This window comes from Ambystoma mexicanum, chromosome 11 (assembly GCF_040938575.1).
Source record: "Ambystoma mexicanum isolate Mex_15411 chromosome 11, UKY_AmexF1_1, whole genome shotgun sequence".
NCBI lineage: Eukaryota > Metazoa > Chordata > Amphibia > Caudata > Ambystomatidae > Ambystoma > Ambystoma mexicanum.
Genome location: NC_090934.1, coordinates 1,452,895,359 through 1,452,907,711, shown reverse-complemented (window position 1 = coordinate 1,452,907,711; position 12,353 = coordinate 1,452,895,359). Strand labels below are relative to the sequence as shown.

The following is a 12,353-nucleotide window of genomic DNA, read 5'->3' as shown; positions in this document are numbered from 1 at the left end:
CTCCCTCTTGCATGCCTCTGCAATTGACCATGCTTTTTCAGACGTTCACTGATCACCCTCTCACCAACACTATCTTGCATGCACATTTACACCTTCCCTTCCTCAGCCCTGGATCTCCTCTGTGATCCAGACCCTCAAAGTATACTTGTGTCATGACCTACCACTCTGTTGCCAATCACAGACCACCACCCTGCTTCTAGCCAACACAAATGATCTTGCTGTACTAACCTCTGCACTGGACTCTGCTAAATACTTCTACTTTCCACACCTAATCACCTCCCTTTGTAATTACCACTCCACACTTTTATCTACCCTCAAAGCTTTGCTCAGACCACCCAAGCCATTGCCTCATCCCTTTCTGCTAATACCTTTGCTCACTACTTTCCTCTAAAATCTGTAATACAAACAGCCTTCCTCTTCCTCCTTCCCCACCCTCGTTCTGTTCGCCACATACCCCCACTACTGCTTCTACTTCTCACCTACAAAAGTAGCACCTTTTAGTTCTCCTCGCCAACCCATCTTGCACTTCTATTGACCGATGTTCTCCTCAAAGTGTCTGGATCACCTGGAGCGTTTATCTCCCTCCACTCCAGCCTTGTTTCTTGCTGTTGATCTAAAATTTTTTAAATTTCATCCATTCTTACTTGCCACTCTACGCAAACTCTAATGTCCACCCTTGTGCCCAGTGAACTTGGCTTCTCCTCAGCATTCCTCTCTACTCCACCTCCCTCTAGACCATGTCCTTTACTTCTCTACTTGCACTCTCTACAACCTATCCAGATCCTCTGCCAACTACTGACACATGCCTCTTGTCTCTCCGTGCACAAACGATCCCTTTGAAGTTCTTTCTCGTAGTCTATAAAGTTATAGATAGTCTTGTTACTCAGTGCCTCTTTTAACTATATCCGTCTACTCGGTCTTATTTCCTGTACACTAAGCTGTACTGTCCCATGCCCCAATGCCTTCTCTCGCCCTCTGTTCCTTCTCCCTAGCCTGCTTCATTGGAACCCGCTGCACATCAAGGTCCGCCCAACTGTGGGTTTCTTCAGGGCTTCGCTTAAACTTAACTAATCTGACAAAGCAAGCGCTTCCACTGCCCTCTTCCCCATCCACCCCATTTGGGAGAGTGAGTGAGTGAGTGAGTGAGGGAGAGGTACAGGAGGGTGTCAAGTGACCCAGGAGGCTGGTGAGCGGGAGGGAGGTACCCAGGAGGCTGGTGAGCGGGTTCGAGGGACCCAGGAGTCTGGCGAGAGGGAGGGAGAGAGATGGACCCAGGAGTCTGGCGAGAGGGAGGGAGGGAGAGAGATGGACCCAGGAGTCTGGCGATGGGAGGGAGAGAGATGGACACATGAGTCTGGCGAGAGGGAGGGAGGAGAGAGATGGACCCAGGTGTCTGGCGAGAGGGAGGGAGACGGACTCAGGAGGAGATGGGGTGGGGGGTGAGAGATATATCCATGAAACTTGAGACAGACCAGGAATTTGTCAAGAGACGACTAGAGACTGGGAAAGTGGGAGGAGGACGAGAGGGAGAAAAACGCCCGGCAACTGAGAGAGACTCTGCCAGACAGACCCAGGAGTCTTGCCAGAGAGACACAGACCCATAACCATGGTGTGAGAGGGAGTGAGACAGGACAGTGACTGGGAGAGAGTTGCCCCAGAAGACATGGAGAGAAAAAGAGACCAGAGAAGCTGTTGAGAGAGACCCAGGAACATGGTGGGAGAGAAATGGAGACTCGGGAGTCTGAGAGAGACCCAATGGGCCATGCAGAGGGAGCTGGAGAGACCGGAGGATGGGCACAGAGAGTGTGAGAAACGTGGAGGAGACTTACATGAGAGAGCTAGAGGTTCAGGAACATACCCAGGAATCTGCCAGAGGGGTAGAGTCTGACCGAGGAGGCTGCCGAGATACCTAGGAGGCTCAGATGAGAGACGATGGGGAGAACAAGAGGGATATCCAGGAGGCTGGGCGAGGAAGTGGGAGGGGAGTGATGGAGTAGGCTGAGGGGAGAGGGACACCCAAGAGGCTGGCTAGAAAGAGATGCATTGGACTGGAGAGAGACCCAGACTTAGGAGGCGACAGAGAAGAGACCCCCCAGGGTTCTGTTGTGGGTGTGAGAGAGTGGGGAGACCCTGATGGCTGGTGTGAGATAGAGAATCAGGAGGCTGTTGAGAAAGAGAGGGGCCCAGAAGGCTGTTGAGAAGGAGATGGGAGAGAGTGAGAAAGAGAGACTTACAACGTTGTGGCCAGAACGATTCCCCCCAGGGGTCGGAGGAGACACTCAGAAGCTGAAAGTGATGCTAGCACTGGGTACATGTCACGAGGCGGTGGGCAGAGGAACCACAGAGAAACCAGTTTTTCAATATAGAAGTGCCGAAGGAGAAGTCTTATAAAGAAAGGGAAGAACAATTAATGGATGACAAAAATGAAGGGGGACTATTTTGGACAGGTGAAGTGGTGGATCACCAGGAGAAAGAGGAAATGAAGATACAGGTGAGAGTGGGAGACTTAGAGAAGATCTAAGGGGAGCCCTGGATGGCTGAGGAACAAGCCTGAGGCGAAGCATTGATGATGCATGCGAATCATGAGGATAAGGATTGACGGAAGGAAGGAAGGAACAAGAGATGCCAGGTATGAGCTTGTGGCTATGTCGATGAGATTATTGGGTTGGAAGACTGAAGAACAGTTCTGCAAAACAACATTGAAACTAAAAGAAATAACCTACCTATGAGATCCACTAACACAGAGCCCAACACCATCCAGCATCCAGCTTATGTACCCTTTCACTTTTCTCCGGTCACCACCGGCGAAGTGGAAAATATAATTTGTGGGATAAAACCATCCATTTGCCAGGGAGATCCTTGCTCTGCTTCTGCCATTAAGGAAGGAGCTAAAAAAACTCGCCCCATTCATAACTACCCTAATAAACTCATCCTTTAAAAACTGCATAATCCCGGACAACCTCAAAGAAGCATGGGTCATGCCGCTTCTAAAAAAAAAAAAAAAAAAAAAAAAAAAAAAAAAAAAATAAACCTCCCCACCAATTTTAGGCCCATCACCACGGTTCCCTTTCTCTTAAAAATTCTAGATTGCGCCGCCTATATGCAAATCCAAAAACACCTGCAAGACGACAAGCTTATTAGGCGTCCGGCTTTAGACACAAACACGGTACTGAGCCGGCTCTCCTAGATCTGAAAATAAAGATGGATGAAGCGAAAGACAAAGGCAAACCTATCCTTCTGTTAGACCTCTCAGCAGCTTTCGATTTGGTTGACCATAAAATCCTAACTAAACATCTCACCTCCGCAGCAGCAGCCTTCTCCCTGGATGCTGGCAGTTGGATCCAATCCTTCCTTGACAATAGAACCACCAGAGTCTTTGCACCTTCAGCATTGGCACCACCTATCCCCAGCCATTGTGGAGTACCACAGGGTTCTTGCCTTTCCCCCACACTTTATAATATTTTTACGAAGCTTCTCTGACCGTCTTGACAATCTGGGTGTCGCCTACACTAATTATGCGGATGACACCCAGATCCTCATCACACTCACTGGCTGCTATACCAAAGACACCCAGCTGATCAACATCTATCGTGAGATCCAAGCATGGATGGCAACCCACAGTGTGTGTCTAAATGATAAGACTGAACTCTTGATCATCAGTTCCCAAGCCGTTACTCAGCAAGTGTACTCCACTGCCTACACTAACAAGCTCATTAATGCCTGTAAACCATTCCTATCCACTAACAGCCATACCACACTTGCCAAAGCCCTAATCCTCTCAAAGTTGGAGTACTGTAACACCTTATTCCTTGGATCCTCCATCAGAAACGTAAACTGTAATTTCTCCAGAACAGCGCCTTAAGACCAGCCTTGAATATCCCTCGTTATAGGCACATCTAGGCCCTTGGAAAGGAAGCACACTGGCTTCTGGTGCTTGAGAGAATCACCCTACGATCACTAGTCCTCATTAGCAAGTGCCTTTCTAACACTGCCCCAAAATACCTGATTGACAAACTCTTCAGGCACCATTCGAACAGACCCACTAGGTCTAACTACCTCAACCAGCTCATCATCCCTAAATACAACCTAAGAACTGCTGGAGGATCTAGCTTCCCAGTATTAGCAGCCACATGCTGGAACTCCTTGCCTCCTGACCTAAGAGGGGAACCCTCGTTCTGGTCCTTCAGAGCGAAAACTAAAGCCTGGCTCTTTGCCTAATCGGCCATCTAACTCCTCTCTCTCAAGCCTACTCTAGGCTCTACTCGGTGTATTACCATAGGCGCCCAAGACTGTATACCCTTTGCGCTTCTGTAAATCTGATTTTTGGTATGTATATTGCTGTGCATATTTTGCCTCTGTAACTTGTATTATTTTTCTTTGTCTTCTATATTATTTTTTTGTAATGCGCTGTGATTTGCATCCACCTTTTGTACATTTGTGTATATTTTGCTTCTGTTACCTGTATACTATCTTGTAATGCGCTGTGTGCGATATCTATCCATTTGTACCCAAGTTCAAGCACCGAGTTACCCCTGGGTTAGGGGAACTATATAAGAAAATAAACCAAACCCGGCACAGGGAGGTAATAGGAGGCTTAGAGAGGACCCTGGATCGACCTTAGGGAGGTCCCCTGTCTACCTGTGGCTCCTCCCTTAGCTTAAAGCCAATTACAGAAGCAGCCATAATGCTCTGAGAGGAGGGCCTACCCGCCATCCCCTAGTTGCACAAGAAGTTCTGGTCTGTCTTTATTTGAATATGAACATTTTCATCAAAGAGACAAGATAACAAACTAACAGTACTACATGCAATATGAAACATAGCAATATAAAAGAGCCCATGTGCAAAATCAGTAATCTAGTAATGCATCAAAATAAACGATAAAAACAAAATGGACCATAAATCAGTTCAATATTCCTACACCAGCCCTAAGAACCGGAAAGCAGTCCAGTTCCAGTCTTTCAAGCTGCTAACCCATAAGAAGCTAGACTAGAACTAATATATGGGTCATTGGAACTTGATAAACCATGTACAGCTGCTTATAATGCCTGACTTAAGGTCTGTAAAACTGGAAGCAGCTATTTTGCAAAGTAGCATAAATTGGACATAATAGGAGAAAGTGCGCCGGAGTGGCCTGCTCCGCGCATCGACATAGCAGCGATTTGGCAGTACTTATGTTGCCACACCACTTTGCCATAGCAGCAGCCAATGGAAGTGTATTGAATCTCATGAGTAATAACAACACAATGGGATTTCCTAATGAGATGTTGAAGTAAATGAGCCCCAGACACATGTTTCGGCATTGTTGGCACTCCTCAGTGAGGTGAAGCTGTGCCTCTCTAAAGCACAGTGAACACGGGGTCCACGTCTGAATTACCCTGGTTTACTTGGGGTGAAACCCCGAGTTTTACAAATAGTGTGGGAGCTGCTCTACTGAGAACGAATATGGGTCCAACACCCTGTTCTATGGCATTCCTTCCACAAAGGAGGGTCTAAAACCATGTTTTATTTCACTGCACTCTTCACAGAGGAGAAATACCCATTTGCATCATCAGTATTGTCCCACTGCCTAACCTCCCTGATGAGGTCCAACAAGGCCGAAACATGTCTTGGATTGCTGCTGGTACTCTTGTTCAGAGGAGAACTGCCTAGCATTTCACTGCTGAACTGTGGTTGTGGGTTGTACCAGACTGATACGCAAACGAGTATTTCTCCGTTGTGAAAGGTACAGTGAGCTAAAATGTGGTTGTAGACTCTCCCGAGTAGGCATCTTCCCATAGAACAGGTTATTTGGTAGTGTGGTTCTCAGTAGAGGGGCTCCCAGACCTCTTGTGAATGTAGAATGACATTTAGTTTTAAATTTTTCAAGTAGTTCAATACAATCTTTCACTTTTTATTTTTGTAGAATTGTAATTAGCACAGTTAATGACAATTTCAAGATGTGCATGAGAGAACATGCATGTTATTATTAATTATAGAGTTTGAGAACCCTTCGGCCCCTGCTTTGTAGAAGCATAAATGGTCAGCCCTCCTATGAGGTGACTATGCCTGGCTGTCCTCGCAACCAGGACAATAAACGTAACAAATCTTGAATGGATGGTGGAATGGCTTCGATGCTGAGGTTTCTTGCAGCAAGATAGTCGTTAAACCAATCTACAAATTCCACTTCCCAAGACAGACCTGCAATGTTTCACGCTAAGAGTTTGCCTACACAGTCAACTAACGAAGCAGAATATCTCTTCAGCTGGGCCTCATTTTCCAGCAACTCGCCCTCCTTAATCCTCACTCCAAGAGCGGAAAACCACTTTGAGTAGTTCAAGCACTCCTTTTCCTCTAGCTTGGTTTGTTGCATAAGAATCATGGTTCGAATACACATGGGCACAAAAGATCACCCTGGAAGCTTTCGAACAACATAGGTATTACTTAAGTACCAAACAGCAAGATTGTAGAGACACTTGGCAATTCTTTATTTTGATTGGGACATTGAGCTCTTACTCTCACATTTGGTTATGTTTAGGTACCCGGAAGGCCTAGGACCTGGCCTTAAAGAGAACTCAAAATAACGTTTACTGTGAGCGTTCCCCAGAGGCCCATGTGCATACTTTAATGCATGTCCATTCTGACCACGTTTTAGTCACTTTGCGGACATTCTTAATCTCTGTTCTCAAACCATAATGAACACATGTTAGTAAACACATTCCATGCCTGATCCTTGCATGCTTTGACAGCCCATTAGTCCCTGGATGATCAGGGTGATGTCTGCCTCGTTGTACGTTAGGCCAAAGGATTGGATCAATTGAAGGACTCTTGAAGGGTTTAAAGAGGTGGGGGGAGGTTGAGTGTTGAGCCTCACCGGATTCTTCAAGTGGTGCATCTGGCTTGTGAGGAGAAAGGAGGTTTGTGATCTTTCAGTGAGGCAAGAGATCATCTTGGTGCATGCAAGCCATGAACTCCTCGGTTCTTCAGTTGGGATAGGGGTGTTCTTTGGTTGTCTGTTGAGTACTGCATGTGGATCGCTGTGCCATTGCTGGCACTTACAATTTGAAGTCTAAACTTGAAAGTCACAATATCCACACTTCTCTATGCAGCCCTGTATAGGCAATGGAAGCTGGGTTCCACAAGAGGCAGCCAGTGGAGGGTGGCTTATGCGGGTGGCATGAGGTTAAGGTCTAGAAATACCTATGCTGCTGTTTTCTGGGTCATTGTTAGGGCTGCATTAGCATGAATTGGAGATAAAGTCTGTTGTTCAGCCAGATGGAATTTAGGTGTTTACGGCTGTAACTCTGTATAGCATTTGAAGGGGAAGGCAAGAACGGGCTGGCTACTCCTCTCCCTTGGAACTTGTGAGAGAGATTGCGGTTGATGAAAAGTATGTGACGTGCATGTGCCCGTTGTGTTCTGCCGTACCTTCTCATTCCACAGGATGCAGCCCTGTTGGGATGTGCATGTTTTTAGGTGTTCGGCTTCAGGCAGTTGATGCTCTTAAGCATTCCAGGTAAGCAGCCTACCGTCTGCTTTACTTTCCAAAATCAGACTAATTCTCCAAGCAAAGTGAGTATGCGATTGGCAGGTTCCTGACTCTTTCTGCTGTCTGCGCTGCTTTGTTGTGGGGTTCAGGCCAGAGGCATCAGCAGCGCGTGCCACAAACAGTTATTTTGTGTTATCTGATCTGTAGAGTAGTGAACAGAGAGTGTGTCAGCAGAAACAAAATTCAAGTTAAAGTGGTGACCGGCAATGGGTTGGGCAGAGAGGGGGCCCCCGAAATTCGGAATCACAGATCAGGCCATATAAACCAAACAATAATTGAAAAACATGAATATTTTATTTAAATTTCATTTGTTTAAAACATACATTTTAAATTTTGTTACGAGCTCATCTCTAAATAGCAGCATATTGTTGTAGAATAAAGTGCTTAGTGAAACAAAGTGCCAATATAAAACCAGACTGAAAATTCAGTCAGTATTAACTTCATGTTGCCAAGCTGTCTGAACCTCAAATCGGCTGAAGAGGGTCACCCGGCTGGTGGTCAGAGGCTATGGCCACATTTAACAATGTAGAGAAAACCACAAAAATATATGGACAAGGCAATAGTTCCTAATTAGAAAAAGGGGTGCCATACGTCGACTACTTTACTGTCATGACCTACTAAATACACTAGGTGTGGCATATACACAGGAAGTAGTTTCGATGGTGCGGAGCATCTAAGCTGTTTCACGGTTGATGCCCATCTTCTTCAGGACGGCGCACTCCCTTTGGAATATTTGCCACTTGAAGGTTTTAATGTAGCAATAAGGCAATAATACATACAGGAATACAGAATTATGCAAACTGAATCCATAATTTTACCTAAAAGAACCAAACAAAAAAGAGGGAAAAACAAATAATAAACAGTAAATACATAATCGAAACAACACCGAGGATACATTGTGTATTGACCTGCAAAACTAAATCAAATCAAGAAAACAGAGGGCATAATGATTAAAACATAATGATCTGTGATTGACGAACAGGATAACCCCCTCCCTGCCCCCATAGAACACTGTCTGGAAAAACACCTCCTTACTAAATAATGGGAGAAAACATGGTTAAATAATTAAATTATCAAATTTACCAATATCTCAACCTTGAAACTGGCCACTTGTTCCCGAATGTACATCCTGGGAAATGTGTATGGACCTGTAGGGCAAGTTCTCAGTCAAGTAGAACTGCAAAAAACAAAAAGGAGAGACAGGAACATGTTGTAATACAGGAGGGATCATCAGTAGCTGATATCCACTCCAAAAAACCAAGGGTGCACGCCATACGGCAGTCCTTCCTAATGTGACAATAAAAAAAGGTAAACGCAAAACCAAACATTAGAGCTCACCTAAATTCGGAACGGACCACAAGCATAGGAGTTCAATCGCACAATTGTGTCGCGGTCGACCAGTCTCAATAAGGCATCTGAAAAGATCTGTCCTACTGGAGTCTAGTGTTGTTCACCACATTATGGTACGTGCGCAGATAGCTGTGGTAACGTAAATAATTAAATAAACCGGCTGTGTGAGCAGTCAATATAGAGGGTTACGAGACAAATAGTCCTCCAACATGGAATACATCACTCGCCCCATGATGTTAAACAGATCTGTAGAGGTCCTATAAGTAATGTATTGTTGATGCTGAGAGTAAAGGAAGTCTATTTTTCAAGCAGACCTATTTTAAAAGACTAAACCTGTTTTGCATGCCTAAAGATACCGACCATGAATACTACTCTTCTTTTTTGTATGTGCGCTTCTTTATATGTCTGTGTTTTAATGTCTTTTATCAAGAACAATGTGAGGGGCAGCCTGTGTGAATTAAACTTGAGCCTGACGTCTGTCCCTTTTGCCTTTGTTAGGACCTGCAGTCCTCCTTCCTGGTTCTCCAAACATAGGTTTGCCTTGATGATGGCCATGTATGTTCTGCTGCTGGCTCTGATTGGGATCAGCAACTCTCCATCATTCCTTGCCTACTGGAACAGACTGTTTGATTGGACAAGTTGACTTTACTGGGATCGGCGGGACACCAGAACACTCACATCCTACCTTAATGCAGCGTTGGTACAGAGGACACTACCAGCACATGGAGGAATGACTCGACTCCCTGAAACCTTTCTCTCTCGAACACTCAAATGGTTGTCTGATTAATTAACGGGCATGACAATGAGCAGGGAAGGTTTGGAGTAAGCCAGGCAAATGCTTTAATTGCTGCTCTATTTACTTTCTGCCTTCGTAGAGCAGGTACTTCTTTTAAGTTAAAGGTAGCCGGGTGATATGCTTGGTTGATCTATCCTCCTTTCTCGCTGTACCTTTTTGGCTCAGAAATCATTGCTCCCTCGTGCCTCCTTGGTTTTGACGATGATTGTTGCCTATGCACAAGCCGCCTCTCTTCTACTGGTCCCTTCCATAGCTTTCACGGCATGGAGACAGACGTGGGAAAGGAGCGCCCTTTAAGAAGCAAGTATCATGTGTAAAGCACACTCATTTTGTGATCAGTTTTCCCCCACACCGCATTATGTAGCGATGGCTGGAGGGGGGAATGGCATGTTCCCTTGGGTTGTGTTTGATTTAGTGTTGTAAAAAGCCTAATATGCCTTACTGAGTTTTAACGATGCTTGAAGCTAAATGGAAATGATAAGCCATCCCAAAACCTAAAACAAGGTAGTCCGGCTTTCAGCCACTTTCTGGTAAAAGAGCCGTTTCACGCCGTTTGGGAAGACGGGCTGGCTAATTGGCTCTCATTAGAGTCTGAAAGTCTTTGTGATCTGGGAAGCCATCTGCTGAAAATCAACATTTTCAAAAAGAGCTGACATTCGTGGGGTTTGACAATTGTAATTAGCATTGGGCCATAATGACCGTGATTAGACCTGGTTTCTCTGTTGATAACATGGTCCCTGCCTACAAAAAGCTTTGGGTAGCGTGGCGGCTACGTTACCAGTGACACATTGTGCCATAACAGTCTCGGCCTTGTTCCGAAGGCTGTGCTCAGGAACCCTGCTGTTGCCTTCAGAACATTATGCAGCTTGGTGCCAAGACCAAGTAGTTGAGGTTTGACAGTACCTTTGACTCTGCATCCTGATATTATGGCTGCAGCCTATAATCTGGCACATGCAATTAAAAGAAATCAGTGCAACTGTTGTTAATTATGTTTTCATGTATTCTTATTAGCGGTGGCGTTGGTCTTTTTGCTGGGTACCAGTCTCCGTCTTCCTGTAAAATGGTGGACATTGGCATGGTCTGCTAAGGCTTTGGGCCGAGCTGGTATTCACTTGTTTCAGCTTCAGACCACCTCGGTGAAATTAGTGTGCACAAATGCTTTAAATGATTGTGTCTGTAATGCACTTATTGGATACCTGTAGAATCCCACAAGTGCTTCTAGCGGAGAAACTCGTAGTTTTCTTTGGGTCGCACAGCGTCCGTTGAGAACTGGGACTTCAGCACTCAACGCCTGAAACCAAACCGTGCCTTAACTGCTTTAACTTTCTATGAGGTTATCAATTTTCTTTGAAATGTAAAGCGAAGCACCTTGTGTATAGTTGGAAATTCTCTGTAGATGCTTCTGTTTGTAAGATTCTTTATAAGCTTGTAATTCATGTGATCATGCATCCTACCATTGAGATGTTCAACAAATGTTCCTGATGCTGAAAGACCCACGTACAGGAATAGCGCGGTGGCCCGTGGTGTTGGCGTATGGAAAGAAGAGCAGGTCACGTCTTCAGCCCTGTTTCTGGATTCCAAGCTTCCCATGTGAATTTAATCATTTTGGTTTTCACCTGGAGGTTGTTACTATGTTATAGATGAGTCTCAATGTGTAAGTGCTCAAGAACAAATGCAGCACTCAGATTTTAAATACCGGAGTTCACATTTGACCCAGGGATGACCGAAGGAAGCAAGCATCTTTTTAGCAAGCAGAATTAAGGGGTTCAGGATCTCTTGGGACAAACTTCCCATTGTTCATGTTCCAGTTTGCTATGTCAAATATGAGACTGCTAACCCTCACACTACAAGCTATTTATCTTTAGTTAAAGCAGTAGTACAACCTGGACTGTGAAATGCCTGTTTAATTATCTCTTGCTCTTCAATTGTTTGCACTCTTCGTTATTCAGAATCGGGCTTCTGCATTTTAGAGGCATTTTTTTTTAAGTATAATGCGTGTTCGCTTTTAAAACTTTGCACATATGTATTTAACATGTCCTCACTTTAGTCATTCCTCGCATGTCTGATACACTATAGGCTATTATTGGCATTACTCGCTAAATGTAATGACCCAACTGCACGACATCGGCATTGTATCAGGATCAATGGGATTTGCTAATTGTAGAGATATTTTAATAAATTTTCATTCCTGGTTTCCGGTCTCTGGTGTAATACAATTCTAGAAAACCAAAGCGCATCAAGGTTTTGGTGGGATCCCACCATTGACAACATTGTTTGTGAAATAAGATTTTAGTCGTACTGGTGCTTTAAAGTGCAATATATGGTTTAGGTTCCCAAGTGATTTGACATTACCTGTTGTATCGATATTGCAGATATCATGTAATGTACCACATTTAATAGAAAAAAAGATAAATGTTAAATCTTACAAAACTAAATGCTTTAAATGTGTACTACTGCAGAAGTTCATATTTTAAAACAAACACTTGATCGCACAGAGAAGAAGCGTGCTTTTGAGATTCATGAAATGTTAAAAACTACAAAATCATTCCAAAAATTAAGCTAGGATGGACGGGTCACAGGTGATATTTTAATGTTTTTAGCTTGGTCTGGCAAAATGGTTACACTGTGTCCGCTTGAGTACTTATTTGCCGTCATATTAAATAAACAATAGGTTAGCGTTCT

The 12,353-nt window shown here is 44.6% G+C and overlaps 1 protein-coding gene across 1 annotated transcript in view; it reads left to right on the top strand.

The window, feature by feature from the left end:
* PARP16 (poly(ADP-ribose) polymerase family member 16) overlaps positions 1-11,865 on the top strand; it is an 85,875-nt gene extending 74,010 nt beyond the window's left edge. The window contains exon 7 of the mRNA XM_069625109.1: positions 9,374-11,865. Within this exon, the coding sequence (XP_069481210.1) occupies positions 9,374-9,518 (145 nt within the window). The 3' untranslated portion in view covers positions 9,519-11,865. The remainder of the gene's footprint in view (positions 1-9,373) is intronic.
* The last annotated feature ends 488 nt before the right edge of the window (positions 11,866-12,353 follow it).